At 38.4% G+C, this 19,466-nt stretch overlaps 1 protein-coding gene across 2 annotated transcripts in view; it reads right to left on the bottom strand.

Annotated features, from left to right (window-relative positions):
• The window catches only part of ZSWIM8 (zinc finger SWIM-type containing 8), a 63,864-nt gene extending 44,436 nt beyond the window's left edge, over positions 1 to 19,428 (bottom strand). Inside the window, exons 1-2 of one of the 2 annotated variants that reach the window (XM_026055791.1) lie at positions 18,918 to 19,003; positions 17,417 to 17,519 (exon numbers count right to left, since the gene is read on the bottom strand). In XM_026055791.1, coding sequence (XP_025911576.1) covers positions 17,417 to 17,516 — 100 coding nt within the window. In that variant the 5' untranslated portion in view covers positions 17,517 to 17,519; positions 18,918 to 19,003. Of the gene's footprint in view, positions 1 to 17,416; positions 17,520 to 18,917 lie in introns of both variants that reach the window. The other variant, XM_026055790.1, reaches the window with a different exon arrangement.
• Positions 19,429 to 19,466: the final 38 nt, after the last annotated feature.

The following is a 19,466-nucleotide window of genomic DNA, read 5'->3' as shown; positions in this document are numbered from 1 at the left end:
CATGCAGAAAAATAAATCTGTGACTGTAGGATGCAAGTTAAGTATCTCCACTCAATTTATTTTCATTAAATGCCTATCAGTGACACGTATCAGTGACAAATGCCTATCAGTGACAAATCAATGACATTCTCTCTTTAGCACCCCTTGAAACCAAAAAGCGCTCAGAACTGTTGTATACGGGCCAGAGGAGCAAGCATTACATTTAACAGTAACATACCCAAATTAAACCTCTTCAAAACTGGTCTGTCTCTTACTGCTTTCCATTTTTTGCCCATTTCCTTCCAAAATTCTGCTATTGGCTTTACTTCTTGCTCTTCCTTTCTTTTTTCTTTTCTAAAAATGTTGACATCTCAGTGCTGATGTCTTTAAGTAGTACATGCCAAAGCAATGTTTTAAGCCTCAAGCCCTGCAACAATGATCAGAAAACTCTACCTTTGTCTTGAACTCTGAACTCCTCTAAGATGAATACTTTGAATGCTCTTAAAGAACCAGTTTCCCAAGATGAACACTGCTAAATGAAACCCAAGTTCTTTAATCAAAAGTTAACTTTAAATTTCAAATAAAATAGAATCAGGGTATTTAGGCCATTATTTATACTCCTCTTTTTGCCCCTTCTATTTTTCTGTGTAATTAACATCCTATGAAAAGCAAGTTACATATTTTTTAAATAAATAAAAATATCCATCTCTGAACTGAGAATAAAACACAAAGTGTGTAACAAAAGTGTGTTGCAAATGTCTGAAAATAAAATATTTTCTCTTCCTTCAAAAGCACTTTGCAGCACAAGCTCCTTCCACAAGGCCAATTAACTTTAGTTCTTTTGTCAAAGAGGTGGCGCTCAATTAAGAGCAGAACTGATTCAACGGAGCACGGACACACCACCACCAGCCAGTTCCTGTCATGTTAACATTTCGCCCAGGCAGATCCCAGACCTACAAAGTGATCAGAAGGCAAAGATCTTCAGAAGTGCTGAACTAACATCCATCCAGCCTACGTGAGCAGTAAGAGTACATTTCTGTCAGGTTGCTGGTTTGTGGTTTTCAAGCATAAATTTGTGAGAAAGGAAGCTTACTATCTGTCCCGTACAACTCTCAAACATCATACCACATGATAAAAAATACAACACCTCTACAATACACACGCTACTACAGGATACATATATAAATGGTGGAATATTAAGAGCATCCTTGAATAGTCATGGCATTATGATCTTGGGAGTAAATCGCACTAAGCACAATTAAATGCAAGCTTCGTGATACAGGCACCAAGAGAACAGTTGTATTTTCAGAGAGGCAGAGTTCTTGATCAAGGTCAAAGAGGTACTGCAGCAACTTTACTCTGTCCCAGTAAGCGTCACTCAGAACATACGAAGTGCTGAACCACAACCACCAAGCTCCAAAAGAGAAACTAAGTACCTTAACATACAAGAAGCAACTGAAATAGCTAATGTAACTTTAAACATACAGAAGAGAGAGATAACAGGCAAGCACTTAAAACAGCAGAAGAATTATCTTGAAACACCCAATCCAAAATGCACCAAAGTTGCGGGGACAGCAGTTTGGAATAAAAGAGTTTAATCTAAATTGAACAGCATGAGAAACTTTCATTGCAAAGGCTCACAGGTGAACCACTGGAGCAGCTATGAAGCTAAACTATATAGTAAAAGAAAGATTCGATTGATATAGGCTTAGAGTGGACTATCTAAGAAAGCACACTAGATACAAAGGGGAAATCTGACTCAAGATGCACTTTTCCAGGTTTGTCTTCGGTTCTTAAAATAGAGATTTATTTCCCTCCAAAAATCATCGCACTCTGGTTGCAGATGATCTTTTTGAATCTTACAGCTGGTCCCAGTGTAGTTCATAACAGTCATGCACACACATCACAAATCGCTCGCACACAATCGCAACTAACTGATTCTCTTATGACAGCTCAGTACAGATGCCAAGTATGGAATAGGCACAAAGAATGAATTCCTTGCCCCAAAGGCAATACAAGCAAAGAAACCCAGACTAGCAAGCGGAGGAGTGATGAAGCTATGCTATAGTCACTCCACAAAGGGAAAAATTTGGACTCCCAAACTGAATTCACCACGCTGCAGTGTCGGATCCCAACAGTTAAATGCACACAAGAAGCACTTGCCCCAGACAAAACAAATCCAGGTCTAGCTTGACTGTATACAGAACCAAGCAACCTGAAAAGCTGAAGATACAGTGTAATGTTCGAGTACTGACTCCTACTTGTCTTCAGCGAGCGTTTCTCTCTTGCAGATTAAGAATTAAGAATTCCAAGCCATCCTGTGTCGGGGCAGGGGGGTGTCACAAAGCTCTTTGTAAATTAAAAAAAAAAAAAAAAAAAGCAAACCACAGTATCACTAAAATGTAGGGGCTTATTTTCATTTTATAGACTAAGGAAACGGAGGTGAGGATACTTGTTCCTGGTTCCTAAACTACTTACTGGATTATTTGCTCTACCAAATCAGAATAAAGTTTCAGCAATTTGCTTCGCGGAATCCACCCACTCCAAAGCAGTGCTTTGCAAAGCACCTCAGCATTAACAAAGCCAGCTGCAATAACAAATGCAGAGCAGCAGATTCTAGAAGAAACTCCTTGGCGAAATACATCTATACAAGTTTTCCAGATGCTGGGATGGGAAAGTAGAAGCAGATCAGAGAACACAAGAAGAGGGCTTCTTGAAAAGAAGAATGAAAGAGAATATCAGTGTTTTTCTGTTCCTGTAATTCACCTGTTAAACCTTCACATAGGCTTTATTAGTGCCTGTAAATAGTGCAGAACTTCCAGGAAGAAAAGCTATCAACAAAATACATTTTTTAAGTTTAGGAACAGGTCTGCTTCTCTTGTTTGCTGTTTTCGTCCTCCTCCTCTTCCCCTACCACCACCCTCGCAAGGCTACCAATGGTATTAAAATTGTAACGGGATCCGTGTTAGGACTCTCACACCTCTTACTTCCCCACCTGGAGTTATACAGCTCTGTCTGGTTTCCATAACCATGCTGCAGCAGTGAAACTATACTGAGAAGAATGAGGTGGGGCAGGAAATACAGAGGTATATAAGACCACTTTGAAAGGGAAAAGAAGAATTTGGGTGGGCCTACATCAGTCCTAGGCCACACAGTGGCATTTTTATGTACAAAATAGTTGAGAAGATGAATAAGCAACAAAACTTTGTCACTAGTATGTACTGGATAAGAGAAATGAGATTCATAGCCAACAACTGTTAAAAATACAAATCCCAGATGTGCAGATTATGGTCCAGAATTGGAAACCTCACTGTTAGTTGACAAACTGCAGCACCTTTTACTACACAAATTCCATTAAAACCACCACAATCAGATTTTAAGAATGTTTATTTATTGCTTTATCCAATGCAAAAAAGACTAATTTTATCATAAGAAGGTGCCCAATTCATCCCCAAAGTCTCTGCCAGCTACGGCAAAAGTCATAGCACAGAATCAAATCTTCTGAAAATTGCCTAACACTGCATCATAAACAGCACTCATATATAGACAAAATATTTGGTGGCTCAAACTATCCTTTGGTTGCTGTATTTATATTTCCCTTCAAAATCAGGTAAGTAGATCATTTAGCTAAATGTATAAATATATCCTGACTTCTATCTCCAAGATCAGGACACTTGAGGAAGCAAAAATGACTTTTTCCATAAGGCAAACCTTAACATGCATCAAAACATCAAAGAGTAACATTAAGTTTCTATTTTGCACACAAGCCCTGGAAAATTTGCAACATAAAATACTAAAAACCATCACATTGTGGATTTGGGTGGATGGCTGCTTTTTCAAGTGTCAGTAAATTCAAACCTGTCCAGTCTTGCAGTTCCCATTCTGGTCCTCTGAGTTATGTAAAAAATATACTTCTGACAAACCCATTTCATGATGGTTACTTACACCCACTCTCTTTATGTGGACAGAGCTTTTAAAATATATATATAAAAATGTTGACCTAACTTTGCTGTCCTTTTGAAAAACAGCATCACCTTCATGCTAAGATCAAGCATAGAGACTGCATCCCAAACCAATTTTTGTTAAAGAAGCCAAGCAACTAACAGCGGAAGGATCCTACATACTGAGCTCAACTCCTACTCAAAGTGGAGTCTTATTGGCCACTGTTTCAATATTAGACTGAGTTAAAAAGTACTGTAGCTAGATACTATTATTTTTAAAGTTACATCTTTTAAATGGCAGAGTGTTCAAGTACCATGCCAACTTTTGATAACTCATCCAAAAGACTTCAGGAAGCATAAAAAATACCTCTGAAAAGAAAGCTGGTTAAGCTTAATAATCCTACCCCAATACCCAACCAGAGAATTAAAACTCAGAAGATGCATGACCTGTGTGCAAGCTCCAAGAGTCCTAAACTCACCGTGAGTTTAAATCAGTACGAATATGCCAAAAATCCCACAACCATGTCCCAAGTTTCCCTGTAGGAATTCTTCATTTCTTCCTCTTCCCATGTCACCAGTAGCAAAACCTTCCATTGCCCCTTCTTTTAAGACTAAATGTTGAAAAGAGGAAGCAGCACTGATGATCAGTAAAGGTTCATATATTAGCCTGCAAATTACACTGTAATACAAGTAATATCTACTGCCACTGATTTTTAGACAGATTTGTGAGAAAATGGTTCCTTTTTCTTCCTGTACTCTTTCCAAACTAGATTCTTCCCTGAGATCATAACTCTTAACCCTGTGCTACACAGGGCGAGCACTTGAGACACACGGACAGCAACCTTAACGTACCCTAACTGCCAGACCAGCCACCCACAAGATCACCTTGTCAGACATCCCCAAAACAAGTTTGTTTTGGAACTTCCAAAAAAATGATTCTCAAACATTCTTTCAACCCACAAAATATGAGTGTTTGCCACAATCCTACTGCAAAAGCAGCCAGAGAGGCTACTGCTACTCTTGTCACAACTTAATCAATACGGCAAAATTGCAACAAGTTAACTGAGTAACACAGTACTAGCATTACCAGGGAATATCCAGGGCACTTAGGACTACCGAACAGACCTGAGTCAGAAGAAAAAGGCTGATGCTTTCTGCTACTGCACTTTTTAGAAAATGAAGCAAGAAACATCTCTTCAAGACAAGAAGCTCCAATGTACGTGAAGATGGAGGCACACTTCTCAATACACTTTTTGGAGCAGTTGTTTGCTTTTACCCCTCATGACTTCATTTTCAGTTTCCCTGTGTCAGCAAGAATACTCTGAGACACAAAAAAAAATTGAAGGAATCCTCTCTTCAGTGCAGTATGAGATGTTAATAAGAAAATCACTCCTGTTGTGTTATTCCTCCTTTCACCACTGGTGAATACAGCTAAAGAGTTTCGATATGCCCAAGTAAACTTTAATCACAAAACAGATAACTCGCTGTTTTATTGTTCCCTCAAAGCTCCTCTTGCAATTAGTAAACTGAATAAGGGCTTGCACATCTGAAAACTTTTTCTGCACTCCGAAGGTCTCGTGGTTGAAGAAGAGATTTCCTTCCTTGCCTTATGTCCTTAAAGCATCAGAGTTACAACACTGTTGGTGTACTAGAAACCAGATCTCTAGAAAGAACACTTGAATCGAGTCTTTAGAACTTCAGGACAAGCCAAGGGTGGAAAGCTAAATGTTACATTTAATAACCAAGGGGGAAATAAAGATGAAACCAAAATCCATGTTTTCTGAACTCCAGGACAGAAACACCTGCACGTTGCTCCATCACTAAACTCAAATTCCTAAGACTCTAGTGTAATGATGTCATGTACACAAGTTCTGCCTAAGATTTTGTTGCAAACACATGCAAAGTATGTGTAGTAAACTACAGAAAGCATCTGCTCTGAGCAAGCGTCAGAACTTTTCCAAACACAAGTCAAATCCAGATCAGAAAGGAAAGCTGTTTTCCATGTAACTCTATTGCTTCTCCTGTCCAATAACTGTGAAAGTCTTTTGCAGAGGGCTGTGCTGATGAAACTGGAGTATTTGATATTATGTTGATGTCTTATGAATGATACAGGCAAGCCAGAGGAGATCTATTTGTCTCCTCATAAGCTCCAAATCTCAAGAGCAAAATTTTGATAAGCTCTTTTCTCAACTCTCACCCACTCTAACATGATTGAGATCCAAAACTGTAATACGAACATTAGGCAGGCAATGCAGCATTCACAGCTTGATAACCTCCTCTGGAAATTCAGGCAAGAAAATTCTTAATCCAATCTCGCCCTTCCATTTCCCTCCCTAAAAAACAAATTCACTTAAAAAAAAAGAGCAGCCAGGGCAAGCAACCCACAGCTGTTAGAAATCCTAAAATGAACAGCAGATTTTTGTAAAGCAAGACAGACAGTGCTACAAAACACTGTATTCATGCCAGCGCTGGCCAAGGTTTCATGACAAATTGGGCAGCTTGCATTCAGAATAACTCTACAGTTGATGAAGCAGAACAGCTTCAGGCTAGTCATTCTCCCTGCACTGTTACTCCTCTCGCTTTCACTCCATGCAGAGAGCATACTGCATAACCTGGATTGTGTATTCAGAGCACAGAGATCAAACAGCTCCTGCTCATTTATAGGAAGGCTCAGTGCTACCAGTTATTCCCACTCTTGCCCCATGCATGGTATTTTAAAGTCTTAGAATTCAAAATATTCTATTGTACCTGATGACAAAAAAATATGTTACAAAGACCATCAGGAACCAGGCATTTTTTCTAAACACAGGAGACAGAACATAAACATAAATCAAAAAAGTCAGACTGCATCACAACTGAGCATCAATCAAGAAATATTGGTATGCTCAAATGCTGAAAAGAAGCCTTACAAAACACCATGCAGCTATTCACTGTGCTGCTCTCTACCATCAGTATCCATCCTTAAGAATTACATGCAAAATTAATCTTTACACCAGCTTCTTTCCTGTGTCTAAATCCCAGTGCAGTATCACTTGTCCTCCAAACAAATGCACAGGCAAACACTGAAGCAGCGCATTACTGAGCATATCAGAATGAGATCAAGCCAATTCTGTTGGGCCTTATGGGAAAGCCATTGTCTGAAAAGAGTAATCAAGGATCTGATAGTTGTAAAAAGGCATTCTCACCTCTAGGGAAAAAACCCACAAAATTAAACATCTGTCAGCAAGCAAAATAAGATATTGTCTGTTAATATGACCAGCAGGAAATCATTGGAGGTTTAAAGATCTGTTTCATAGACAGGAGTCAAAAGAAGTTGGATACCTAAATGCTTTGGAAAAAAACTCACCATTTCAATCTCTAGTTTTGTAAGCATCTTCCCAAATCCAACCCCAGGTCTAGTGCTTTGTGAGAAGTTACAAGTCCGCTCAGCGGCATCCCTCAGATCCAGGCTCTCCCCTGCAGCTCAGAGGTGCAGTGCAGCAGCCCCCGACAACCCGCGCGGGCTTCCCAAGCCAGCAGCCCTCGGCCTGCCACGGGCTCTCACCCGCCGCAACAATCACCTTTCCGCATGCTAAGAGCATCTGATCACTTCTCGGGATCCTGTAGTTGGAGGAAGTTCCTCCTCTAGTAAGAAATACATTTGCCTTCCGTTTCCCCCCCCTCCCCTATGGAGGGAACAAAGGGAGAAGATGCTGTGTGCAAGTCCCAAAAGTGAGCATTGAGGAATATATGTAACAAGCAAGGAGCTACAGAACATTTACTAATTACAAGCACATTATCATTTTCAGTGCACAAAAATAATAACGAAAGACTCCCTCAAAAACTGTGAGGCATTGATTAAATACACTCCATTGCACGAGTCTGCTCAGTCAGATGCATAAGACCTCTCCAACAGCATGAGACTGAGGCAAAGTCAACCATCCTCTGAAAATATCTCCAGAACTCTGCAAACATTTGCTGCTTGTAACCAGCCAGGGAAAACTAACTCCCTGCCCTTGAGAAGGCTAAGCAGCTTAGCGGACCCTTGCTCACTACTGCTTTAAAGGCAATCAATTAGTCAAGGAAAATTTCCAGAGGCAGTCTGGGTCATACACAACTAACTTATCTGTGTAAGATCACCCTCCCTTCAAGCCAAGCATGAAAGTTAGGTACAGGTGTAAGCTACAAATATTTTCACCTGGCCTCTGTAGCTAGCTCTGCTAAACAGATTTACTGCTGCATTTCCCTTTTTCTCCCATCTCAGCATTTACTGACCTAAATATGAGGTAGCAAATGCAATCACATGTAATATGCAGCAGGAACTGTAAACAACTCCAGAGAATTATTAAATGATGTCTTTTATAGACTTTATAAAGGTACTAGACTCGCAGATGTTGTCACTTCATTGTTACAGCTGTTGGTTACATTTTAACTCACCAGCAAGACTACCATGAAGTTTAGAAGTCAAATTGCTACCAATAGTTTTATTCATTAGCAATCAGTGCTTCATAAAAGCATGGAGCTTAAGCATTCAAGTCATCATCAAACTATTTGATTAGCCTCTAACATGGATTAATGAGGATTCAAGTTTGTGCATCCTCTCTAGAGGATGAGGCAGATGCAAATTTACAAATTAAGAATTCCAGTACAGTGTTTTTAATAAAGAAAAAAAGATTAAAGAGTAAGTTCTTGAGAATCATAATTTGTTAATACACAAAGTCAGGCAAATGTGAACATATACTGAGAACAGGAAAAGCTGAAGTCCTACAAGCACAAGAAACAAGACATGGACACATTCCATAAGGTCACACAATACTCAATATACACAGGTTTAGCAAACTTTTCTGTACTTCAAGGAGGAATCTGGTTCTGTCACAAACATTGACAAGACACCAATAACAATGGTTTAGCTACATGTAGGCATTGTTTTAATAAATATATCTTAAAAAAAAAAAAAAAAAAAAAAAACAGATGGTAACTTGGCCACATTTACTTTAAGGCTGCTTCACTTTTCCCATTCTTCAGTTCTAGCTGGGGAGACATGCTCAAAGCAGCATCTTTAAAGATCTTAGATCTAATGAACAGAAAAGCTGAAATTAACTTTTTCCAGTAGTTTATCTAGAGAGAAAAAAAAATAAACAAAAAAGCCCCAAAGAACCATACCAGTTATGATTTTGAAAACTGGTATTTTCTTCTCAGAGCTCCACCAGTAAATTACTAATCTTTACCAGTATTTTTGAATGGCAAAGAGTGATCGTTGCCTATTTAAATGTTTTACCTCTGTAAACAGAAGAGGAAGACAGAATTGATGGCCCACATGTTTACCAGCCCACTGTTTTATCAAGTCACCTCATAAGTGTCTTGACTTGCAAGAAAAAAGCACAGCCGGATGCCTTCCTGTAAAGATTTTCATTACGTACACACAGATTCTGGGTAAGATTTCTTTTATCACACCATCAATCTATATTTTTGTAAGCGAAGTGGCCATCTTTCCCTACATCGTTTTTTGTCTCTGACCTTCCTCCTTTTCATTCTCTCCAGTCTATTCTTCCCTTTCCTGCACTGCAGCATCCAACTTCTCTCCCATGAAGGGATAAGCTGTCTTCTGAGGACAAATTCCCACCCCAACTTATCCATTTATCCTTTCCCTGTCTTGTATATACCAATCCTTATCCTATATCAAAAAGAAGCTTGAAAGCTCTACTACATACCTCACAGCCACAGAACTAAACCCAGTGGACAAAAGAAAGATATAAAAGACATTGAGACATCAAGAAATAACACACAGGTCCCCTGCTTGCAGCTGAACGAGGGATGCTAAGAATTTGTTTCGAGGCACTATCCCTGCACCCTTTTCAGGTTTCTCTCTCCTGCGGAAAGAGAATGTCTTAACATCAGAAATTTTTCAGGGCTGACCACACACCAGTAGAGTTTTATACAAATACAGAAAAATCAGCACACAGATTTGCCAACTGAATATATACATATTAAGCATGTTTGACCATCTCCTAACTTATACTGTTAAATACTAACATTTTTCACTTTTTGTTGGAACAGTCTAGAAACACTAATAATGACTCATAATAGCAACAATATTTTATTAAAACCACTTTTTGCAGCATCACTTTTTTCAATTTCTGCAATTCCAGGTGATTTTAAGTAATAGGTGTATCACAGCCTGACAGAGTTCCTTTGTTTCATTCGTTTCAAAAAACATAAGTTTCCAGCTGTATGGAGGCAGATATAAATGAATTAAGCATAATGAAAACAGCAGAGCTTTCGTAAGCCTTGCCAACAATGTTTAATGCACCATCAAAAAATAAGGTCAGATAAGATCAGTTTCAGTATTTTCTGCTAAAGATGCTACACAACTATTAAGAGGCACAACATCCACAGTCTTGCCAGAATGTTATTGCCCTTCTGCAGATAAAGAAACAAAGAAGAAAGGATGTATTCAAACCCACACAGGTTTTAAGCAGAATGAGAACCCTCTGGCTGGTAAACCTACAGTTATTGCCCAAGGCTACACAACCTCAGGGGAGGTAACTTAGAAAGGTGTGACATGGAATTTTAAAATTAGAACTAATATTTTAAATATTTTGTATATTATGCATCATGACATTTTAATCTTAAAAAAAAAAAAAATCTAGGCCTAATAGTTTAGCTAGTTGATGTGTGTATTTTGAATTTTACTTTTGGAGGTAGGGTAGGGAAACAAAGGAGGAGGAGGGAGGGAAGAGAGAGCAATACAGATAAAGCACATTAAAATAAAATTGAAAAATTTACTTCTAGCCATGACACTCTTATTACTAGATTTTAGACTTAAAATTAGATAGGTGAGAGAAATGAGTTGTTAGTCTAAACCAACCAATGACATCTTAAAGACATTCCTACACTTTAAGAACTAAGGAATAAATTGTTTTTGACTTTTTGGGTATGTTACTTAAAGATATGAAAACAAGAAGTATTATATCAAAATTAATTATGAATATTCTAAATAGCCAAATATTTACTCCAAAAGTTCAAAGTAAAACATCTTTTGAAGCTGTGCATTCTTTTCTTCCTCTGGAACAAAGTAATTTATAATAATTAGGACAACGGACACTTAAGAGGAGATGGTTTCTGTTCCTGATTTAACAACCGGCCTGAGAGATCTTGGCCAAATCACCGATGTCCATTTCAGTTCCCCCAAAGGTATACTTTAGGGGTAGGGCAGGGGGGAGCAGAGAGGAGAACTTTTTTGTTTATTTGCTTGCTTTTTAAGAATACCTTATGACCCTTGCCATTCAATTCTCTCTTTTTTTTTTTCTTTTACTCCTTATTTCTGGGTTTCATATTCCTTGTTCTCAACATTTCATTCACTGTTTTATCCTTTCCTCAGCATATTAGTAAAAATGATATTACTCCACTGCCATGGACTATCAAGAGCTTGACATGGATAAGGAACCACTCTCCTGTCCATAAGAATAGTATCAGTAATACGTTCACAATTCCCTTCAATTTCACCATAGTTATCCCAACACTACAAAATAAGACACTGATTTGCGTAGGTACCACTTCGGAGAGAGAGAGGAAAAAAAAGGGGGGGGGATGCGACAGGACACGACTAGTCACAAGTCAACATCTGAGTTTTATTTCCAGGACTAGTGTGAAGAAAAATTTTTACTTTCTGTATATTATATTAGAAAATACATTTTGATAAGTCTGATCAGTTCACTTCCTTATACCTGCAGTTCTTTTCTCACTAAAGATGCAATAAAAATACACTGTATGAAAGGTGCTATTTTTCTGTACATGGGTTATGCTATAGCTTTGTTGCTCTTCCTCAAACTGAACTGGAATTTCAAAGTTTTAAACTTGCATATTAAATTGCATTTAACTGATGGCTCTTCAAGCATACAGACCACACCACTACATTTAGACTAGAGGCAACACAAATATAGAGCAAGGTACGTACAAAACTGGTAACAGCTCAGTTCAGTTTACGAGGCTACTAGGCCATCTCCGCATACTGAACAAGCCTGTTTGGGTTTGGGTTCCTGACACTTCCAATCACTTTTTGGACCTCAGCAACTTGCACAAAAATCTCTATTGGTCAAGCGATGAGTCAGAAAGATTCACTCGTGTTATAGGACCTTAACTCTTCAAAAGCAGACCCAGAAAATGCAGATTCTGACATTGAGTAATTTGCCTGGTGATGAAGACACACTTTATGGCTAACCAAGCCCTAATTTAAAAATCTTCCAGGGTTTTCATCAGGGCAGGAATTACATCTCCTCCTCCATTTTCTAGAATTTATCCATTAAAAAAAAAAACCAACAAAAAACAAAACTCATCTCTTTTGCTTTTGCCCTTTATCAGCAACACTCCAGAAGCAGCAGCAAGTTTTTTTCAGTTTTATCTCTCACTGCTATTTCGATGGGTGACCCCAGGCATGCAGTGGGGACATAGCTCCAGACACAAGACACTCTGTAGTGGTTCAGATATACAAAATTAGTCTCTTGTTGCTCTTCCTGCTTAGAGCACAAAATATGAATTCAAACAGATTAATTTAACAAAGAAAATAACTTTTGCTGTTAGCATTCAAAGAAGTAACATAAGCAATAAAAGCATTTTTGAGCATTAAAAGAAAAGACTCTGTTTTAACCTGAGTTATCCTGAGGTAAAATACTCAATGAACAAAAGATACTGGTGTTTCATTACAGAATTACATTTGTCCAGATAACCACACACTTCAATCCTGAAGTTTAGCTTGAGAGAAAAACTGAGGGGTCTTATCTTCGCTTTGTTTTTTACCTCAAGACAGAACTAACTATCTACAGGTAAAAAATAAATAGATAAAAATAAACCCCACTTTTTAGCAATTAAGAACAGGTCAAAGGAAGAAAGAGGAAGACAAAAAAAGAGATAGGAAACAAAGGAAGAGCACAACTCAGAGCCTAGGATCAAACCTGGATCCTTATCCTTGCTTCCCTAGAGCTGGGCACGCCACAGAGAACGATAACCCCTACAGCTCCAGGCAGCCTGAGATTCAAATACAGCAGCTGTAATCTCTGGTCATCCCGCAACATGAGGATCTCCTGAAGGTGAAAGGAAGGAGAAAACAAGCACAAAAACAAAAATCCAGGGAATCCAGGAAGGCCTCCCAGTAAAAAGATGTGACATTAAGAAACTGAAAGAACGTGCAAAACTTCTGGTGGGGAAAGAGAAACCTATTTAAAGCAAGAGGCCAGGAGACAACATTAGAATTAAAATTGAATTGGTCCATTAAAATCTCAGTAGGAAAAAAAAAACTTCTTCTTGATAAGTTCTTTATATGGTCTCTTCCATATCCATTCTTGGAGAGAGGAGTACACACATTCAACTATCTCAAAAAGGCACAGTAGAAAGCAAATGAGGAGACAAATGTGAGAGCCGTTCATCTCATCATTCATCAAAAAGATAGATGTATCACCACATTGTAAAGCAACCTTTTGCTTAGTGGAAACTTCTAGACATCTTCTGAAATCTCCATTCCATCTCTGAAGCAATGTATTTAATTATGCCAGTCTTAATAAGTGACCATCTCTAGAGTTTGTCTGCAGTATCTTCAGCTCTAATGAACCTACAACACCCCTTTGTACCTTGTATTACAACACTGATACTCCAGTAAGTCATTCCTCAACTTGAACTTTTGTCGCTGCTGTATAGAGGGCCAACAGCATCACCAACCACTATTATAATATAAACTGGGTTATAGTTCAAAAATAGGTGAAATCCCTTTACTAGGGCAAGAAAACGTAGAGAAATCTATTTCCTGCTAGCAGCTGAGCCTTCTCTTTTACATTACCACAAAGACCATTTCTCTTTGGACACCTCATCTCTGCTCATTTCCTAAGCATTTTTGATATCTTCTCACTTACATTTAGCTTCTTAATTCTATTGCTTCTGTAAAGAAAGTCATTAAGCAGCTATACATGACTTTTGCTCAACAGTTATCATTTTGGGGTTTTTAATGTTATTAGTGAATTTGGATATATTACAACAATTATAATTACACTTGAGCTAAAACAGATTTGTCATGTGTTATATTACATTAAAAAAGATGCATTACATCAGTATCTCCCAAAAGTATAGGTTGATTACATAATCTCCCTCCCAATATCAGAGGCACAAATAAAGCAGGAAAAAAAATCAATTCTAGCCTTATAATACACAGTAATTGTCAGTAACAAAATGGCAGCAAACCACAGAGTCTTCATTTTCAGCTTCATCAGGCTCAAAGAGAGGATACTTTGGATGACACCAACATTCTTCTCTGAGAAGAACAAAAGTCTAAGACTACAGTATGAATTTGAAAGAGACTACGCATTTCTGCTGCTTTCTGCAATTATTTTTTGCGCTAGAGTTAATTTTAATATATTAAGTAGTTACTGGCAATCACGAGGAAGAAGCTTTACTCTTCAAGCCATTTATTCTTTGTCCTTATTAATTAATGAAAATCAGTCACTGTCACTTTACTACTGTAGATACTGTTCAGACTTTGATCAGGTTTTCTCTCTAAACTGATCATATCCTCCCCTCAGGCTTTTTGTACTCTATGCCAAACAGTCCATCTCCATAGCTTGTATTTTTTTGAGGCGCTGCGTCTCAAATTTACTAAGTGAGTATTCCTAGCAGTTTGGAAGAAGCTTTGCACTTCTTATTACCACCTTACAGCACTATATCTTACAACATACAACTTTCAACTAAATGCTACCATAACCCATTTGTGTCTGGATAATAAGAATGTTTTCTAGGAGATCACTGCCTGCAATTCTTAGTTTAGTTTGAGGGGTTTTGCCACACACTTTGTGATGGTTCAAGCTTACAGTTGGGGTGGGTGGATGGGGGAGGGAAGGAGATCAAGCTTTTTCACTAGCTACCTATTGAAAATAGTTTTAACACAACTCATCAGCATGCTTCCAGTAGAAGCTGGTGTGAATGAATAAATACAAACTGAGCAGAAAAAATTGTGAACGCACTACTTAACAGCTATTTATGGCAACCTCTGAAGTGTTTGGTAAATATTTGTTCTTAAGAAGTTGTAAAATAGAAGGGACTAAGGGTGGGAAAAAGTTTTGGAACTTTCAAGAAGAAACAAAGCCACAGTGGGTTTGGAGAGAGGATGAATGCACTTGAATGTTTACTCTGACTTTAAGACCTCTGTCACAAAAATCCTTACATGAAGATAATTGATAACAAAACCTTTGCAGAAACACTAGACTTATTTCAACTGCCAATGAAAAATGCAAGTATTTTATGAAGTGAAAAAGGAAGTCAGGGGACCATAATGGCTCTCATAATGCTTTCTGGAAAACAAAAAACACATAGAAAACTGGAGAAAAGGCAAACGGGGGCAGTCATTGGTAGAAGAGTAATAAATTGGTGAAATGTAATTTGATCTAGAAGAAGCTGAGTAGGAGTCACAAACCAATCTGGGGAACCGACTGGTTCTAAAAACACTGCAAAGACATTGTTCTTCAAAACACCTAATCATGTAACTTCAGTGATAAATCCACTATCTGCCTGTTCCTTATTTTCAGCTAGTACATTTGAAAGCTTCTAATCAATGATGTACATCGGCAATGGACAAATATCAGTTACAAGCATTATCTCATTCAAAATGAAAAAACAAAGGGGAAAAGCAAGCAATCAAGGCTGTCTAAAGTGAAAACAAGGTTTTTCTAAAATAAAGGCTCAAAACTATTAAATAAGTTGGAAAGGACTGTTTTTCCTAAAGGCATCATCTAAACTGATGTACGTGCTAAAGCTTCCTCATGGATATCAGTATAAATGAATCAGTGGAGACTGAGAGCAGACTCAAAAGCTAAGAGCATCCATACAGCGGACACAATGCATTCCTCCTTAACATTACTGATCCTACATCTAAAGAGAAAACTCCTTTCTAGGAGGACTTCTACAAGGACTTTATCACAAGTTCAGGTAGTGAAAATTAAATCAGGACAGAAAACCCAACCAATTACAATCCTAGGTTTCTGATATAACTACTCAGGATACTTGATTTTATAAATAAATCAGTTCCAAGGATCATATTGGAGAAGCTCAGACATTTTTCTCCACCTATCATCATCTTTCTATCAAGTCGATGGGGTGACTGACAAGCAAGTGAATAACTCAGTTTTTCAGTTACTCTTAGCAGAGAATCCTGTCTGTATTTGCAACAAGCTACCCCAAGCCTTATATTTAAATTTGCATCAAACACAATCATAATATTAAAAAAATCAACCAAGAAGAAAATAAAAAGTTGTGAAAAGTAAGAAATCCAGTAGTAGTGGCGGGGTTTTCTTGTTTCTGTCCTGTTTTTTATTTATTTTTATTTTTTATTAAAGAGGAGGAATCCCAAGCCAACAGCACTTCTGCCAGTCCCAGGACAATTCTCTTTGAACTAATTAACGAGAATTGGACGCTCACAAGGACAATTTCAAAACAATTGAAAAAGCTAGAAATCCTTTCTATTACATAACTTGTCTGACTGATCCCAAATCAAAACACAGGCTGAATGCCAAACTGGAGGAAAAGGCTAAAAGAACATAATTCCTTTTGTTTTCCTTTAGTGTTCAAAATTGAAGAAATCAGTGTCTAACCCAATTTTTGGCTTGCACAGGCAACTACACTACTACAACCACACCACAGGCCACCGCAAAATGGTAAAACTGTGGAAATAAAAACACACAAGCTGAATTTAGAATTATCACATTTTAGAAAACTCCTTACAACTGACCACCTCAGGATCTAGCAAGTTATCAACAACTGTTCTTCTAATTACAAAGACACTATCACCTACAGGTGTTGAAAATAGTTAAATCAGTACAGGTGTTCTGAAATCTAAAGCCATCCCAGAAGATGAAAGACCCCTAGTCAGGCAAGACACACTGACAACATGCTGTGTATATTAACACCTATAAGTGTTCCATGTTGATAATATCATATATGACTTTTTATACTGGATAAATAATTATTTAGGAAGTGAATCCCTGCTCACATACTTCTCAAAATAACCCTGACCAGAGCCTGGGAATTGCCAGCAAACGCCTGTAAAGCAGACAACAATATCCTTTTGGAATATCTGCCTTGTTTTCTAAAATAAGCACTTTCATAAAAAAGGACTTAAGTCTCTCTGCAAATAATACCTAAAAAATGTGAACCAAGTACAAAAATACAAGTTTGCCTATGCAAGTTTGCAGAACCTGAAACAACCGCACCTCGATACGGTGTGAAAGACAACAAGGATTATGAATATGCACAATCTACTGAAGTCATTTTTCTGTTAATGCAACAAGTGGATGACAGCAGAGAGAGCAATCACTGCTTGCTTTTAATTCAGTCAAGAAGGCTAAAGGAACTAGAGCAGGACCCAGCAAAACATGTAATCGTACACTGAACCAGTGAAGAACAATCAGCAAAAAGCATCTCAAAGTTGAACAAATACAACCACCTTTTCAAACATGAATCTGATCTGCAGATCTTGCGCATACCAGTTTCAAACACCTCTGCTGAACTAGTGATGTCTCCTTTTCCACAGCAGTATGTTTTTGATACTTCAGCTCCCTTCCAGGGAGTCAGTGTATGCAACATGACCTAAAGCAAAACACATAGTTTATATGCTTGCCCTGCGCCCAATCCTTCTTTCTGCATCTCAGGATTCATAGCTTTAAAACGCACAATATTAACACTGTTCACCTTCTTTACACCATTAGAATGTTCCCTATGAAAACCAACGTGTCCTGACAGCAGAATATTAAAACAGCTACCCAACTTGGACATTTATTCAGCACTTCCCCCCCCCCCTTTTTTTTTTTTAATTTTCATCCTACCCTCAGTCTAATAGTGTCTAGTCCGAGACACAGGAGGTTATATATCCTGGACTACAACCAGTTCTCAAATTTCTTAATAATTAAAAATGTAATCTGTTCTGGAAAGCCAATGGTTAATGCAAAAGTACTTTCTGGTCCTAATCTAGTGACAAATGAGTATTTGCCTATATCATAACACTGCCAGATTTCAGCACGATTCATTATAAATTGAGTTCTCTGTTCTTATAAGGCCAACATTCAGAAGAGAATGAGGTTTTGTAGTTCCAAATAGGAAGATATTAACACAGCAGCTGATGGTCACGAAGGTCAGCAGTAACAGGAAAAGTACAGACACTGGACTGAAAGAAAAGAAAGGAGATATAAGGAACAGGAGAAAGGGCTTGTGTAATTTCTACTAACTATATGCCTAGCTCTGCACAGTGTAAATTCCACCTGAATTCTAGGGTCAAGATGCATCGGGATAAAAGAGAAATTATGATTCAATTAAAAAAAAAGAGTTAGCAGCTATACAATAGATTTAAATAGTTTCTGAATAGCTAATACTGTATGATTTTCTGCCTGCTATCAGAAATGAATGACTGTCAGGAGAAAGGAAGTAAAACAACTCTCACGGAGCAGACACACCGTAGCTTGGTCACTTCTTAAGGCCTTCTTGCTCTACTACTACAAAAGAAAGTTTGTTATTTTAAGAGAAAAMATAGAAATGTAAACAAACAAGGAAAATAGACTGCTCTATACAAACAAGGCTTGCATGCCTCTCCATTAGTACTGTAGTAGTTGTAAAAACCTCTGTGAAACCTTAGTGTAATTCAATCAATGCAACTGGGAACCTATGTATAATTATTCCCAGCCAAGTTTGCAGCTTCTTTATAGACAACCGGTTTCAGATTTTCAAGAACAAGCTCAAGAAACATATTCAGACAAGAAGCACTACAACAGTACGGAAAACATGCAGATGATAACTTGCCTAGAACACAACTTTTTCTTAAATTCTCTGGTAAATTTCTCAGTTGCCACCTTTGTTTAACAACTGTCTTCTCAATACATCGGACTTCCGTTCGCACCTTTGATACTTCCTCTGTAAATCTCTACACCCACCAACTCCTGGCCCCAGAACTTTCCTACATAGCAAGAACACCCCCAGGAAACTAGGTGACCTCACCTTTCATTTTGACAGTGGGAGAGTTGGGTCCAGCTGATTGCTTCCTCCATCCTCTCCAGTTTTGGCAAAGGCTCTCTGCCTCAGAGATGAAGGAACAAAGAGAGTCTTCTTCAAAGCGATCAGAGTCTTCAAATGAAAACCTCTCCCCGTCCTCCCACTCTGCAAACATGAGTTCCATCACATCCAACAGACAAGGAGGGAAAAAAACAAAACAAAACCCAGAACTGCTCACTCTAACAGGTGGATGGACTTGAGGACTCCTGTAACACTTAAAATTTCGACTCCATTCAGATCCCTGTACAACACCAGGAAAAACAGCGTAGTTGCTATCTGAAGTGGGAGAAGCAGGAAAACAACACAAAAACAAGGGAAGCTTGTAAAAATCCCAGAAAACAAGTTCTTTAAAAAGTTTTAAAAAAACGCTTATGTCCACGGAGCGCGCCGGAGCGCCGAGGTCCGCTCAGCCCGCCGGGTGCTGCTCCCAGCCGAGACGGGCGCGCGCCTGCCCCGAGAGCCCCGGCTGGCGGCAGGGGAAGGCGCCGCCGCGCC

This window comes from Apteryx rowi, unplaced genomic scaffold (genome assembly GCF_003343035.1).
Source record: "Apteryx rowi isolate R43461 unplaced genomic scaffold, aptRow1 scaffold_126, whole genome shotgun sequence".
Taxonomy (NCBI): Eukaryota; Metazoa; Chordata; class Aves; order Apterygiformes; family Apterygidae; genus Apteryx; species Apteryx rowi.
The sequence above is the reverse complement of the archived record's forward strand: the minus strand, read 5'-3'. Positions and strand labels throughout refer to the sequence as shown.